The sequence below is a fragment of the Pipistrellus hanaki genome, assembly GCF_964339955.1.
Source record: "Pipistrellus hanaki genome assembly, chromosome: 8".
NCBI classification, from domain to species: domain Eukaryota; kingdom Metazoa; phylum Chordata; class Mammalia; order Chiroptera; family Vespertilionidae; genus Pipistrellus; species Pipistrellus hanaki.
In genome coordinates, this window is record NC_140510.1 from 60,319,962 (window position 1) to 60,337,190 (window position 17,229).

General features: G+C 38.3%; 1 protein-coding gene across 1 annotated transcript in view; it reads right to left on the reverse strand.

Moving 5' to 3' along the window:
• Window positions 1-17,229, reverse strand: part of SP140 (SP140 nuclear body protein) — a 59,987-nt gene that overhangs the window by 21,580 nt on the left and 21,178 nt on the right. Inside the window, exons 9-15 of the mRNA XM_084891772.1 lie at window positions 17,140-17,223; window positions 15,078-15,158; window positions 13,670-13,750; window positions 11,329-11,415; window positions 11,008-11,124; window positions 9,876-9,929; window positions 3,733-3,798 (exon numbers count right to left, since the gene is read on the reverse strand). Of these exons, the coding sequence (XP_084747898.1) occupies window positions 3,733-3,798; window positions 9,876-9,929; window positions 11,008-11,124; window positions 11,329-11,415; window positions 13,670-13,750; window positions 15,078-15,158; window positions 17,140-17,223 (570 nt within the window). The remainder of the gene's footprint in view (window positions 1-3,732; window positions 3,799-9,875; window positions 9,930-11,007; window positions 11,125-11,328; window positions 11,416-13,669; window positions 13,751-15,077; window positions 15,159-17,139; window positions 17,224-17,229) is intronic.

Here is a 17,229-nt window from a genome sequence, read left to right on the forward strand (position 1 = left end):
GCTCTCTCAAAAGATAAGAGATTCTTCTTTTTTACAGCTGCATAGTATTCCATAGTATAAATGTACCACAGCCTTTTTATCCACTCATCTACTGATACCAGAACCACTTTTAAACTCATGCCAATTGGCCAATGACTTCTTATATTGCCAACCACATTTAAAGCAAGCTAATAAGTTACAGCCTTACCCTTTGAAAATAAGCCATAATCTATTGGCTAAAGAAAAACATTATATAAAGAAATGTTACAGAGTATCCAATGTTACTCAAAACAATTACTAAAACACAAATAAGGGGAAATATAGAATTAACTTGGTATTGAAGACAATGGATATCAAACCTTTCTGTAATAGTGTTCCTTCATTTGACTACATCAAGTATCTTAGAGCCACTCTCATGGAATGCACAAATTAAAAATACATTCATGCTCTCAAAATATTCCCTCAATAGCCATCTACAGTGGATCCCTCATATTATCGCAATCTTTTTGTTTTATATGTACATAAGAAAATAGGCCACACTCTAGGGGTATTAGTTCAAACGATGACAGACATCAAAAGCCCATTGCTAGCAGCCACAGCTTATTTTGGTTGCCTCAAAACAATTGCAGATGGCCATTAGTTTTAGCTTTTTTATATTTGGACTTGCACCACCTTTACATATGATGAATTACATACTGTACAACTCTGATGTTAATTGAAGTTATTCACTGGTGTTTTGCCATCCAATTACCTATTTATAAAAGATTACTACTTTATCTTTCTTCTATCATTCTGTGCAGATAAAATAATTCTCGATCTAGCAACTCTATAACTCTTACTCAATGAAGGGGATTTTGCTTCCAATGTGCACTCCAGAAAAGATATTTGGGATACTTTCTTGCTACTAGTAAATCCTGACTTAATATTATTTGGTGATAAGTATTGTTTTTAAAATAAAAATAAAGTAAAACAAAATAAAATAAAATAAAAATACCAGGCTGGTTGTCCAATTCCCTTACATTTTCTTTATAGATTTATGGTTGTTCATATAGAAAATAATGCAGTAATTAATAAATAATATAAGAATAAGGTGTGTTTCAGCTACTCACAACTGTAAACTTACTTTTGCTCTATCCTGTATAAATGAAAGACTATGATTCTGTGCTGAAAAAATGAATATAAATATTCTTAGAAAATAACAATAAATAGCTAAAGGTATATTCCAGTAAAGTATATTCCAGTATATTCCAGTAAAGTTAATTGAACTTTTGTGAAGATCTTTTGTTCTTTTCCCAATATGGAATTTTGTCTACAACCAACAAGAAGTCTAATGAAGAGTAATGGGTAGAATTGGGTTCTCCAAAAATCTTACTTACAAATAACAATTAAGGATTGACTTAATAGATGTTACAGCAGAGAATGTTGCTCTATTTTATAAGTTAATTGACTGGCTGTGAATGAACATTTCAATGTCTGCTGTCATTCAAATATGTCTTATTTTCTAAGGCAGGAGGACAAATTCATTTTCTTATGTGTTCAATGCCTACCATCCATTGATCACCATCTGTTGGCTCTGGGTAGGGTCATATAGACCCCATGAAGAATTATTTTCCAGACTACTCAGTCCCAACTACTATAAACAATTCACCAAGTCCAGTCACTTCAATAACCCAATGATGTAAGATAAAGGAATTTCCATAAAAAAGCAGATAAGACTCAGAGGAAAAAACTTACAGGTTTTGGGCATATAAAAGCTACAATATAAACACAAATAATTTGAAACACTGGGCTTGCTTTTTAGGTTTCATGGCTCTAAGATTGACTGGTAAGCTTGAATAGTAATAAATAAATAAATAAATAAATAAATAAGGAAAATCTATGATCCACAAAACCTTAGAAAATATTGTATAGACCCATAAATAGTGCAAAGAAGAGTGACACAAACTTTATTTTTGCCTAATCTTGACCACATCCTGCAGATTCATTCCCACCTTCTTTCTACTCAAGAACAACTAACTGGTCAACAGCTTTGTTGTTGTCTAGTGATAGGCAAGGAAAATACAGGGTTGGGCAAAACAACAGCTGATATGAGGCCAAAAGCAAGTGTAGGAATCCTGGATTCAATTTTGAACACCCTCACTCTACATTCAGACAGGAAAGCAAATTGATGGTAAAGGGTCTTGTGTTTCCAGAATATTCTCTCTTTTTGGGAGAGACAATTTTAAATTACTTGCAAGATTTCATTGTACTTTGGAAAGAAGTGGTTTAGAATTTTTTCTACTCATTTGAACATGAGTAGAAATGTTACAATAATTAAATATCAGTATTTGGTATTTGGAAAATTACTAATTCTAAAATGGATTCAACCATTTTTCCTTTCTTTCCAAACAAAATTTCATACATTCCCCAACAAAGCAGCCATGTAAGTTGTTAGGAACATAAGATGTTTAGGTTGGTGAAAATTAATGAGTTTTAATTAGACTTTAAAATCTTACATAGTTTTACTGATTCAAAATTGTCAATGACCTAGAAAATGGGGCCTCACCCTTATTGTCTAGAAGAAAGGCGTTCCTTACCATAAATAACTACAGAAATAAACAAGCTCTCAGGGGTCTGTTCAGAAGTAAGACATATACATTATTGAAAAATTAGAAAATAGAAATAGTATGACACATCGCCATCTGGGACTAAGAACAATTAAGTTGTTCAAAGCATCAGTTTAGAATTTTTCTTTGCATATTTTACTACTTGAGTAATATTTTTTCATTATAAGAGTAGAATGTGTTTACTATTATAAATATGCACATATAGCTTAAAACACAAACAAAAAAATAAACATTACTTACATTTCAATGACCAAATGTAATCACCACATATATTTTTATGGATGAATTGCCAATTCTTTTGTTTTATTTCTTTATTAAGGTATCAATATTTGTCCTCATTCCCCCATTTCCACTCCAAACCCCTCCCCATGCATGTCCCCACTCTCCTGCTGTCCTTGACCACTGATTAAGCTTATATGTATGCATATAAGTCCTTTGGTTGGTCTCTCCTTCTTATCTCCACCCTCCCCTACCTTCTCTCTGAAGTTTCCCTGTCTCTGGGTCTGTTTTTGTTCATCAGTTTATATTGTTCATTGTTTCCCCTAGATGAGTGAGATCATGTGATACTAGAAATACAATTATAAAAACCAAAAATGAGACAATCAATAATGCTTATACTGAGAGGCAAATGAATCAGTCTGTAGTGAGTTTCTTTCTGTGCCAACAGTTCTTTTGAGTTCCAATTTCAATGTCAAACAGTTCCTTATATGTACATGTCAGCAATGAATTTCAGTTATATCTATATCTTTGCTTCTCTCTATATATATGTTTATATGTATATATTGTTTACCACATGTACACCACACATACAGTCTGCTTTCTTCATTTACCCTTCTTTGGGACATCTTTCTAAATTAATAAAAATGTATTGACCCAGTAAAGAAACCACAAAGTGAGGATGGCAGTGTCTCCCTATTAGCCCCGGATCATTTAGCTCTGGAGGATTACATACCCATATCAGAAATAAACCATTTTGTTCAAGTCACTGCATTTTTAGGCCTCTTTGTTACAGTGTCTTTGCCTATATCCTACTTGATATAGTAGCTGGGAAACTATCATGGCCCTCAGGAGATTATAGGGTACAAGGATACAAGAAGCAGTGCCTCAGTAAACTCAAAGGTGTGACTACTTCACTTTGCCCACTTACCTTTTTGATATATATTTCTCGAACATTTCCTTTTAATTCTTGTCCAGGAATGCCCTTTCTTTTTTTCTTCAAAAAGAAAGAGAACAAAGTTAATTATGCAGAACCATGACTATAATTCTCAAAGGCTCATAGTTCAGTAGTGTTCAAGTACTTTTTTCAGACTTAATCCACTAAATAATGAAACAAAATTCTTAACTACCAGTGTAGCAGCATGAGGTTGACTATGGAGTTATATTTTATGCTGCAAGGACTCAGGAGACAATAAGAGATGACCTGCATTTAAAATTATTTTTTAAAGTTAGAAAATAAACTTCTGCTGATTCCGACAGACAACTATGGTAGTCTAGCAATATTTTCCTTTTTTTCAAATGTTGATTCAAATGTGCAATAGAGAAGCATACTCATTATTATATCGCTGAAACCAGTTTGGATACAGCGTCAGCCTGCAGACTGAAAGGTCCCAGGTTTGATTCTGGTCAAGGGCACGTACCTTGGTTGGGGGGCACATCTTCAGTGGGGAGTGTGCAGGAGGCAGCTGATAGATGTTTCTCTCATTGATGTTTCTAACTCTCTATCTCTCTCTCTCTTCCTCTGTAAAAAATCAATAAAATATATATATTTTTAAAAATAATATCATGGATCATATACTGGGCTAGAAAGCAAGGAAACAGTCTCAACTTCCATATGGAGTGTTTTCATGAAATAATCTTTGAGCTCTTGCAGGTATAAAGCAGATCCTCTCACTCATATTTAATCTCGTGCCTGAAGCTCCTGGAGAACTTAAAGATCCACAGCAGGTTTTATGTGATTGTGATTTTCCTTTCTCATGAATTATATGAAAACATGTGAATGTGAGAAGACTGGGTAGAGACCATTTCTTGTTGTTATTATTAATATTAATATCATAACAGCCAGCTACTAGATGTTTACTGCTGAAAATAAAAAATCCATGGAGGAAGGCCTGTAACTCTCTCTTCCTAGATTCCCATTTTGAGGTGGGTCTACTCAACTCTAGGACTTACAGTGTAAGAAGGGCCTGAAAGCCTTGTTCTTTAAGTATAAATGGTATATTCAAGAATGTGGGGATGGTGCCCAATGGCACTTAGGCTTTCTATTCTCCTTCAGAGACTGAAGCAAACACTGGCCTTGCAGGATCCTCAGTTGAGCAAGATTGCCCTGGTGGCTGGGCCTGGTGCCTTAATGCCTGGCTGAGCTGACAGCCAGTGCCCATTGAGCTACTGAGGCTGCTTGGCCTCAGAGCCAACTTTGCAGAATCAAAAGCAAATGTGGTCACTCCTCTGGTTGGCAGCACTCAGACAACTGTGCTTCTCTGCACGTGGCCTAGATGTTTTGTTGGCCAAGTGGAAAGCAACAGGCTGGCAAAGTTAAGAGCAGAAATGAACTTGTGCTGCTGACAGACCAGTCTGGACCCCTCGTGGAGATACCTCAGTACCTGCTGACAGGATGACACCATGACTGTGATCAGGGACTGCAGCTGTGTGCCAGGCTCATGATTCCTGCTAATGTTTACCTGTTCATTCCTTGGTCAGGGAGCCCCATTACAAGGGCCATTGCTCTTCCTGCTCCTGACACACTGATCAGGCCTCAAACCCCTCTTGGGGCTATGGGTAGTGCATCAACATAGTCCACACTTCAACTTACAAAGCAACTGATTCTGTCCATACCATCGTGACCCTGAGAACTCACAGGTGTCATGAACCTGGCTGGCTCGACCATCTGAGTCTGACAATGGTATGCCCTTTATCCAAAACTACTCCCAAAGCACTGATTGACTGACATAACATTCCTCATCTCCTCCTGTCCACACACCTCTGTAAGGCTCTTTGGTCACTGAAAACAGTGTTCCCAGAAAAGGATCAACTCCCGTCTGCAGCAGGATCAGGACCAAAGCAGTGCGGGATAAATGCTGTTAAATAGACAAATTCTAAAAATTTAGGATTCTGTTCTGAACATCCCTGGGGATGATGCTTTCTTCTTTCCCTAACCAGCCTTGTAGTGTCTAGGGGAGGCAGATTCAATTTTGGTTACACCTTATGAAAATGTATTTTCCTGCTTGTATCTGGTCCTTATGCAAAAAAAAAAAAAAAAAAAAAAAAAAAAAAAAAAAAAAAAAAAAAAAAAGGTCTGAGTGACAATTAAAGATGATTGGGAAAGAAAGGTGAAGCTATAGCCACTGGAATGGTACACACAGATTTTGCGGCACTGAAGGAAGAGAAAAGATCCAGGCATCTGAGGAAGGAACACCATACAACTTAAGACATTTGAGGGAGGGAGAAGCATTAATAATATCTGTCCTTCAGAATTGTCCTGAATCCTTCTTCCAGGACCATGTGCATGGGCCAGCTCTCCCACCAGGGAGATGCTAAGTCTGCCATTCAGCTCCAGACACAACAAAAAAAAGGGGGGAGGGGGGTGGCCCCTGCATCTGTACATCCATGCAGAGCCTCTCTGAACATCAAGGACTAGACACAGTAAATGGAACTGGGAACTATAAGGCTTAGAGCCAGGGCCCACACTAGGGGCACTGTCCATCTTCCTCCTGGTGGAGTACATCACACTAGGGGGCTCAATAACTATAAAAGCTACCCTTCCAGGGTCACTGTGTGTGCCCTTGAGATGATACTTCTTAAGAGAAAGCCAGGTACTCACTTGTTTCCCTCATGCAAACATGGTGAACTGCAGATTAGGGTGGTCCATAGAGACCTACAGTATTTATGGTTTATGAAATGTGTTAAATGGTGCAAAAAAACAAATCAAATGGATTTGGTCCTACCCTCACTGGTCAGAAGAATTGCAGTGACTTATGAGTGGTGTCTTCATGGGGAAATTTGCCAGAGTTTGCTGGGTGAGGTGGATTTGTTCAGAGGTTAATTCTTGGTGGCATTTCCACGTGCTTCCGAGTATCTAATGTGGCCATCAAGATCTGGAATAGTAATGTTTTCCTCCTCCCCTCAGAGGAGATCTGCAGGTTTACTAATAGCCTCCTTTTAAGGCAGGTGTTTCTGACTAGTAGAAACAGTTCCTGAAGCATTCTATTTCTAGCTTGGCACCATTTCTATGTACTGTGTAGCCCCTACTTGGGTTTGGGGGACAAAAGATTGATGTACCTATGCCATATCTTGTAAAATTTATTTCTAGAAATTTATATAAAAGATATGAAGGCATGGAGCCACAGAAAGACTTCCAGAAGAATGTTCATTACAGCTTTTTCATATTAGCCCCAAACTGGCACACTTGTGCTCTCCATCAATAGGAGAATATATACTCAATGTTTGGTATATTCATACAATGTTCATTAACTGCAATCAAAAGAAAAAAGCTACTGATACATTCAACAATGTGGTTAAACTGAAAGAACATTGTGTTGAGTGCAACACTGCACCAAAAGAGAATATACTCTAAAACTTTATTTACTTAAAGTTTGAAAACAAGCCAAATTAAGTTATCATGAAAAAGTAAGAATAGGTAATTGCATTTGGTGAGTGAGGGTTAAAGATATACCAGAAGAACAGAAGGGCCCCTTCCAGGGTAATGGTCATGTTATGTATCTTGATAGGATTTGGATTACACAGGACAATGCATATGTCATAACACATCAAATGATATTCCCAACTTTATTCTATTTCATTGTAAACTTATCTTGAACAATTTTTAAAGGTAAGTTGGCAATATGTTAAATGTTTATAATGTCTTATACATGATATACTCATTTAACAGTATCAATAGATTTGTATTAGATATCTGATATAATTCTAAATGTGTTCATATATGCATAGGAAAAATCTAGAAATATATATATGCCACATTTACAAAGTTCATATGTATTAAAATTAAAAACATATGCAAAGATGTGAGCATTTAAAAATATCAATTGCTATTTTAAAAGATGCAATCTAACATATGAAGTTAAAATATTCTTATTTGTTTGCTTTTTTACAAAAGGTATTAGTTGTCATGGCTGCTGTAATAAATTATCATAAAACTTATGCCTCAAACAACACAGATTTATTATTTTATGGATCTGAAGGTCAGAAGTGTGACACAAGTCTCACTGGGCTAAAATCTCAGTGTTCACAGGGTTTTTCTCATTTCTGAAGGCTATAAGGGATTATCTTTTTTTTTTTTTCAGCTGCCAATTTCTTCATTCATTATCCCATGTTGGCATCTCCAAAACCAGGTCATTGTAGCTCTGATTATTTCATGTGTACATATCCTTCTCTGCACAGCAGGAAATGTTTTCTGATTGTAAGAACCCATGTGATTTGAATGGGGCTACCAAGATAACTTCCCCATTTAAAGATTCCTAAAACTCTTTTCACCATGTAAAGAGCCATATTATAGGTTCTAGGGATTAGACAGAGAGAGTTTTGCTTCTGTCCATACATAATTCTCAAGAACCTTATTATGTATGTCATGGAGAATTACTCCATACACAAGAGCTCCTCCCCTGGTCTTTCTTACATAATTATGTATCTATTTTTTTAATCTCTGCTGAGGTGGCTTGGGGGGACTTATGAATCACACATTAATTCCTTCAAAGAACCTTTTATGTGAATGAATATTCCGATCTTCTGTTATTTCTGAGGCATCAACAAAAAGTTATTAAACCACATTCTTGATCACTTCTACAGAGCACACTTTTCTGACAGTGAATCTCCTAATTTGAGCATCTTTTGCAACCTGAATAAGCTAAAAATTGTACAGATCAGCAAGCCTAATTTTTTATGTTGTTGTTGTTGAACAGTTCTTCTATGGGTTTATCTCTTTCCTCACATATTTTACTCTAAGAAACGAAAACAAACAAAACAGCAGAATCTTTATCACTTGCTTACAAATATTTTTAACTGTACACCCAAAAAGGTTTGCTTCCCACATATCTTTAGGAAGAATTTCACTAAGCTCTCTGCCTTTACTTAATAAGAATCCTTTTTCTCTAGTTTCCCAAAACATCTTCCTTTTTCCCTTCTCGGTCTTCACCAGCCACACCTTTAACCATATATCTACTAACATCTGTTGAACATGAGTTATGTATTCTCTAAGTGTCTTGAGCTCCTGATTCTTACCTCACTTGAGCTACATCTCACCTATCTTACTTGAACACCCTTTCCTTATCTGGCTCACATCTGGGTGGGAGCTCAATATAGCCTTTCTCTTTCAAGTTCTTCACCTCCTTCTGAGTCCTCACTAGTAGTCTTCCCACATTTCTAACAAACTGTTCCAGGCCATGTAGACAGTTTCTATCATTCTACTAAAAATTCTTCACATTGCCCAGTTTTTTCTCTGTCCATTGCTCAATTTCTAAGCCACTTCCATCTTTTTAGGAATGTGTTATAGTTGTATAATAACCAAAATTTGTATTGCTCTTCTATTGTTGCCATACAAATTTAGTGGCTTAAAACAATTTAAAATTGTTATCTTACAGATATGTCAGTTAGAAGTCTGACAGGGTCTAGACTGACAAGGACTGAAATAAAGGTTTCAGTGGGCTCTCCTTTCTTTCTGGAGGTGATATAGGAGAAGCTATTTCCAATGCTCTTGCAACTTCTACATATAACCCATATTCCTTGTTCCGCTTTTCCATCTTCACAAAGATCGCATCTCTCTGTGACCATCTTCCTCTCGCCATATCTAAGAACAGTTCTTTACTCTAAAGCTCATTGATTATATTGGTGGCAGCCAAATATCCAGGATATTTCCCCTTTTGAAGGACCCTAGCTTTATTATATGTGTAAAATCCCTTTTGCCATGGGAGAAAACACATTATAGGCTCTAGAATTAGGATATAAACAGTTTTGAATAACTATCATATGATTATTAATTATTTTTATTATCACTTATTATTGTAAATCTATAATAATAAAAGCATAATATGCTAATTAGACCAGATGGCCTTCCAGATGAAGCCAGAGCTTTGAGGGAAGCCCAAGTCCTGGGTGCTTGCCAGCAGCCGGAGGGAAGCCCAAGTCCAAGATGCCAGAGGGAAGCCAGTGCCGGCAGCCAGAGGAAGGAAGGCCTACTCTTACATGAATGTCATGCATCAGGCCTCTAGTAGTAATTTAAAACGCTGGCATTAAAAAGCTAACTTTAACATCAAAATCAAGTAAAATGTAATGTATTCTTACTTCTTTTCCTCTTGAGTTTTCCCAAAGTAGAGTTATTTCCGAGATCCACATTATCTAGAAAATAAGAGGTTGATGTAAGGAAACAAATTAATAACTAAAAGTTGCCAATCCTAAGGTCATTCATACTACAGAAGGCTTAAGTTTTTAAAGATGTTTAGACTATCATTATTCTCTTCCTTCTAAAAGGACTAAATATCTTCTGAATTGAGAAGTAGGAGTCCAGGATGGGCCCAGGGTCTTCCTTAATTTCTCAATAGGATCTTGAAAAACACTCTTAAATGTCTCTATACTTCAATTAATTCAGGGATAGAATCAGTTATCCAATTCTGTCTAGATCTAAAGATATTTTTGTGAGAATTAAATAACATGTGCAAAAGTTTGTAGGAAAACAATATATAAATTAGTGATATGCTGGAGGACATCCATCAAAAATATGTGCTAGGTTAAGAGTAGTTGACCTGAAGGCTTTCCTACTGACAATTAAATGACAGGATCAGTTATCTTTTTTTTAAAAAAATATATATTTTATTGATTTTTTACAGAGAGGAAGGGAGAGAGATAGAGAGCTAGAAATGTCGATGAGAGAGAAACATCGACCAGCTGCCTCTTGCACACCCCCTACCGGGGATGTGCCCGCAACCAATGTACATGCCCCTGACCGGAATCGAACCTGAGACCTTTCAGTCCGCAGACCGACGCTCTACCACTGAGCCAAACCGGTTTCGGCAGGATCAGTTATCTTTTAGGTCTTTCTCAGATTGTGAAAAAAATGATACTATTATATACTAGCAGAATTACATTCTCCCTTTTTCTGAATTCTGGGTGAGACCAGGATGGAAATCACTGTATAAATACAAAATCTATTACTAATATACTAATGTAGTAAACTATATACAGTCATTTTAAAAGTGTAATTCTACTATAATCAACTATGTAAAATCAACAGGGCTCATCCTGTTAAACATCTCTATAATTAGAGATGTTTTGCCTCTGTGCTGTTCCCAAAAGGGGCAGGTTGAGAAACTGCCGACAACAAGATAGTGGGATGGACTGGACCACCCATCATATTCTACCCTGGGGTCTGTGTTGCCTGTAGATCTACCCTCATGACTTGACCTTTGGACAGCCTTACCTACTGTGTCACGTGCTTCACTACTTTCAGTCCTTGCTTCCGGACCTTCTGGCATGTCTTTTGAGAAGCACACAACACGGGCATACTTCTCATTTCCACCTGCTGTTAGCTCTGCTCCTGAAACAAAATTGTGATTTATGAAGACCTTTCATTTGCACTAGGGACCTTCTTTTATGTAAATTTGTTGATCCCCATTTTCTACTGATTCCCTCAAAATCTTCCATTGATCCTCCCTACATCTGATTCTTCCTTTAAATCTCCTATTTTTCTCTCTTGTCTTTTTCTCTTTATCAGAACTCTGTTTTTTTAAGTCATGCTTACCTTGTCCATCACAGGGTAGGGAGCTAGAGGCAAGCTCTTCAGATTCTCCTTCTCTACCCATTTGGGAAGCTTCTAGGTCACCAGATACTAAGGAAAATAAGAAAGTTACAATTTATGGATCCTAAGACAGTGATTAGGGAAGAGTTCCTGGTGTTCTCATGAAACACACTGATATTCTGCTTCCTCAGAAAAAAATATAGCTGCTCCAATAATCACACTTGAGATCCCACAGAGCCATGATTTTCCTATCTTTTACCCCTTATTCTTCTTCCTGTACTTTTATTTTTCTATTTGCAGCCTTACAAAAAAAAAAAAAAGATTATATTTATTCAGGAAAAAAACTAACTGTTCTTTGAAAATTGTATAAGTATCTACCAGAACCACTTTTAAACTCATGCTAATTGGCTAATGACTGCTTACATAACCAACCACATGAGTTTCAGCCTTACATTTTGAAAATCACTCCAGAAAGCCTGAATCTATGGCTAAATGCTAGTCTGTTTACAATCACTCCTATTTCTGAAAGTCTGTAGTCCCTGAACTACATGCTTCCCAAAACTTCTCATAAATTCAATAGTTTCTATTTTTTAAGAAACAATGTCCAATAAGTATACTACCTTCTCCTACTGTGTGCCTTGTTAAGCAAGAAATAAGTCTCTCTTGTAGCTTCAGATATTGTATATAGATGATCCCTTCACAATGGAGATCCTTCAAGATCACCTTAAAGACTTTTGCTTAGAAAAGTAGTGTGGCACCGTTGAACCAATACCGTATTTTTCGGACCATAAGACACACTTCCCCCCCACCCCCCCGCAGAAGTGGGGGGGAAAAGTCCCTGCGTCTTATGGTCCAAATATAGGCTACACATATACTGTAAAAAAAAAGTTTTTTTACTTGCCCGGCTCTGTGTGGTCTCTGTGTGCTTGCCCGGCTCTAAAATGGTTCTAAATGCTGCTGTTTACAGGGTTGATTACATGTGTTTATGACTGTGATGTTGGGTTTTAATGCACATAAAATATTTTAGGACACTATTTGTTTCAGAATCTTTTTTTCTTCATTTCCCTTCTCTAAAAACTGGTGTGTCTTATGGTCCAGTGCGTCTTATGGTCCAAAAAATACGGTAAGTGTAAATCTTCAGTATCAGCAACTACTTGAGCTCTGAGCAGTTTCATGAGCTCTTATTCCTGAATTTATCTTATTATTTAATAATGTATATGTAATTAGATGTAAAGTAGTTAGTTGGGCATTTGCTTTGGAGGTGTATCATTTAACAAATATTTCGGTAATGTGCTTATTCTTTTACTACTTCATTTACTCTCACTCTCTTGTCTATTGTACAATAAAAAGTCTTATTTCACATGTATTTGTTTTTTATTTTCCTGTGCTTTTGAATGTTAGAAGAAAGCGATCCAAAGCAAATGGAAGGAGGTATAGACCTGATAAGTCCCTTATCCAAGCCAGTCCAAGAGACTAATTGATGGGCATAGGTCCATTAGACAGCCAATTTGTACAAAGAGATTTGATCATTTTGTCTTGAGTCTCTCACCAAACTTTTCATGAAGGCACTTGACATCCTATCACAGTGTAAGGAAAATAATTTTGTTTAAACCTAATCTGAGATCAATTATTATCATATAATTGACCATATGTCTCTTTTTAAATCTCTGCTTGGTAGATGAGCTCAGCACTCCATTCACATGCAGGACACCATTAACACTTATGACTGAATGTTGTGGCCTCTTTGTTGTTTGTCATCAGCTTGCCTTTGCCAAAGCTACTATTTCCCACTGGCAGAACTCCACTTCCTTTTTGTACTCTCACTGTGATTCTAACTGTGGCACATCCTTCATAATAAAAGATTAATATGCAAATTGACCCTAATGGTCAGGAATAACTGGTCACTATGACATGCACTGACCACCAGGGGGCAGACCCTCTCAATGCAGGAGCTGCCCTCTGGTGGTCAGTGCGCTCCCAAAAGGGGAGCTCAGCTCAGCCACAAGCCAGGCAGTGCTAAAGATGTCCAACTGCAGCTTAGGCCCCCTCCCCACGGGGAGCAGGCCTATGCCATAGTCAGACATCCCCCAAAGGCTCCACACACTGCCAGAGAAATGTCTGACTGCCAGCTTAGGCCCCACCCCAAGGAGTGGGGCCTAAGCTGGCAGGTAGACATCCTCTGAGGGGTCCCGGACTGTGAGAGGGCATAGGCAGGGCTAAGGGACTTCCCCACCCCCTGAGGGCATGAATTTTCATGCACCAGGCCTCTAGTATCTTAATAAATTACAAAACTTTACAAACAATGACTTTGGGTTTCAATGGCAAACAATCTCCCCTTCCTTACCTGGCTCACATCTTGGTGGGGAGCTCAAGTATTTCTCCAGCTTTTCTCCATCACAAGGCTCCAAAGAGGCATTGTTGTCCTCTGCAGAAAGAATTGAACTTCCTAAGAGGTCTCAGTACACAACCAGTGGGGAATGGAGACAGCTGCTCTAAGGACCTCACCTGAGATCCAACCAAGCCCTGGTCTGCCTCTTTTCCCTCTCATTCATCTCACCTTCCTGCTCTCTGCTTTTCAGTTACCTATAGACCTGGCTCCAGATATTACTCTTCTGTACAGGGGTATATTTGTGCATCTTTGATTTTGTGGGCTCTGCTCCCACTGACTTCTTCTATTTTGTTCTTTTCTATCCTCTTTTTTCCTCAATGATGATCTTGATCTCTCCTTTTCAGCTTATTTTCTTTAGTTCTATTCTCCCAGGTCTCTCCAATCCCTACACCAGAATCTGGTCCCTCTCACTGTCTGGATTTCTCCCCTCCTAATGAACATGCTTTATTTGTGAAGTAGAAGTGTCTCTGAATCAAGCCTTGTTCTTTCCCTGGGAGCCTGCAAGTACCCTTTTGGAATGTGATTGTATCTCCACATTAACCCCCACTAGCCTCACACAGCCATCACTTGTAACATGGGTCTCTGCTCTTCCTTGGGGGAAACAAGTATTCCATGTCCTTATCTTTAAGGAGGGACAGTAACAATTTCCCTAGCTAAGTCCTAAAGTTTTGTGAGGAAGTCACATTTGCCCGAGTACTTTGAAAGAAAGAAGTGCTATGTAATCTAATATTCTTACAAAGTATATGTGGTAGAAAAACTGTAATTTGATCTTGAGACTCATTGTTCTTTTTCAACAAGCAGATCTCAGAACCGTGTTTCTTTTGAAGCCTACCCAGGGTTACAGCAGCTTAATAATATTATTATTAAGCACTAAATAAACATTAAGTCTTTATACTTTATATAGAAAATAAAGGTGGGCAGGGTTAAAATAATAGTATTGAGTCTTTAGTATTAAGAATAAAGAATGTGGCCGGGACCGGTTTGGCTCAATGGATAGAGCGTCGGCTTGGGGACTGAAGGGTCCCGGGTTCGATTCCGGTCAAGGGCATGTACCTTGGTTGTGGGCATATCCCCAGTAGGGGGTGTGCAAGAGGCAACTGATCGGTGACTCTCTCTCATCGATGTTTCTAACTCTCTATCTGTCTCCCTTCCTCTCTGTACAAAATCAATAAAATATATATTTTTTTAAAAAAGAATAAAGAATGTGAATAATGCTATCCTTCCTTGGTATTTATCTATCACAAAATGAATAGGTAGCACACCTATTCTAACACTAAGGGTCCTGCTGTTCAGCTCTGGAATCAGCCTCCTGACATCCTGCAGCCATCCTGCAGCCAAGGGCTGGCAATGCCCCCTTTCTTACCTGGCACATATCTGGGTGGGGAGCGCAAGTCTTCCTCGAGCTCTTCTCCATCACAGGGCTCCCAAGAGGCATTGCTGTCCTCTGCAGAAAGAATTGAACTTCCTCAGAGGTCTCCATATACAACCAGGGGAATCAAGGCAATAAAAATCATAGTGAAGATGTGGGAAGGCCAGGAATCCCCTAATTGGGACTGTCCATGTCCCAGACCATCCTGGTCTGCCCTTTGCATTCACCTGTTCTGAAGATTGGCCCTCCTCTATCACTATCCCCAGGGGCTGAGAACCATCCATCATCTTCCTCCCTTCAGTACACCTAATCCTCTCTCTACTTCTTTCCCAGCCCCATTGCCACTGCACATTGTTTCTGTCTCTGCCCTGTTTCCTGCTGCCAGTGTCCCTAGATGCTTCTAGTTGTTTATGATGTGTTTCTGTTTCCCCTACTCCTATCTCTTTTTTCCTGAGCTCCTGACACTGTTCTTTATTGACTTTTCTCATCTCACTTATCCTTTTCAAAGGCATCATTAAAATAGTATAACATAACCTGGTCAGTGAATGGGATAGGAAACAGAATAAACCAAGGCAATACCACCAAACAGAAGGAAGAGCTGTTCAAAGGCCCACATATAAAAGAAAGATCGGAGCATTGCAATGACTGAAAATATTTATACTTTCATTAGAGATGAGGCAGAAGTCATAAGTTGGAGCCCCATGATGAATGAAAGGCAAAGAAATCCCCAGGAAGAAGGAAAACTGATTTAATCCAAGGACAGCAAAGGTCACCAGATTTATGTGGGGAAATAATATGATCTGACTTACATCTTGCAAATAGCAATCATGCTAAAGTGAAGAAAATGGGTGGGCTGGGAGCAAGAGAAATGGGGTACTCCACACCCAAATGTGAACCAGGTAAGGAAGAGGAGAAGCCAACCCTGAAGAAGGGGGAGTTTCTGTCTCACAAAAGAAAATGTTGGTTTCAATCTTGGAAGTGTCAGTTCCTAAAAGACATACAAATGGACAAGGTCTTGGGATAATTGCCATCAGTTCATAGATTGATGACCTTGGGAGACAGGTCTGCCTAGCAGACATGCTCTTCAGACTCATTCTGTTACTGGAGAGTTGCTGAGGGTGCCAGGGAGAAGAGCATTATTCTGAGTATGTTATGGGCACTACTCTACCTAGGGAGGCCTTAATCTGAAAACTCACTACTGAGATGCCCACTTTTGTTGGCAAATGCTTCTGTCTAGTGACTTGTATTTGAGCCTTACAGGATCCCAACTCCTCTCCTTTCCTCCTTATACAGCAGTTTTCACTCCTTGTTGATTCTAAAACTATTTTGATAGAACTCTTTCTCTCACATAGTTCCCTTTATGTTCCCTTCCACATTACTTTATTATTATTTTGGATATTTATTAGCCTCTCTATGTAATTTTTCTAGTTTTTATCTCTGTATCTCATTTCTTCATTGAAATCATACCCTCTCTACTTTGCCACTTTCTTCTTTTCTATGTCTGAGTCTTCACCTTCTGGATGCCTGTAAAAATTTCCATTACTTTATATATTTTCCTCATTCTCACAGGTCCTTCTCCCCAAATGACAAAAATTCTTCCGTTTCACATGGACCATGGTGCCAGGGAACCTTCCCTAATCAGGTCTATCCTAACAGTCCAAAGAGCCTTTCTAAATTACAAGCCTCCTCAATCATTCACAAAACTTATTTCCGTGTTTCTGGTTATTTCCAGAAGTAGGCTGAAAATAATCTCCTTGCCTGATATTTGTATTTTGCATGCATTTAATAAAATTGTCCAGGCAAAGGCCCCAGCCTGCCTTTGGCATATTCTGTCTTCCTTCATTCTCCATGAAAGGATCCCCACTCCTCCCAGTAGCTGAATTCACCTTTACTCTTTGTTTCTCTCACAGTTTGGAAAAAGCTAAGCAACCCCATCCGTTATGAATGTGAATATGAGGAAGAAGATGGGAGGTTCGGGAAAAGGGGAGAGATTTTTCCTTTGCTGACCAGAAAACAGAGATACATTGAGGAAGCTGAGAATTTAAATCATAATTACCTTCTCCCTCAGCAGGCTGTAAGCTGAGCACCTTCTGTATTTCTCCTACATTAGTCATTTCTGAAGCTTTGAGATCACAGGTCACTGCAG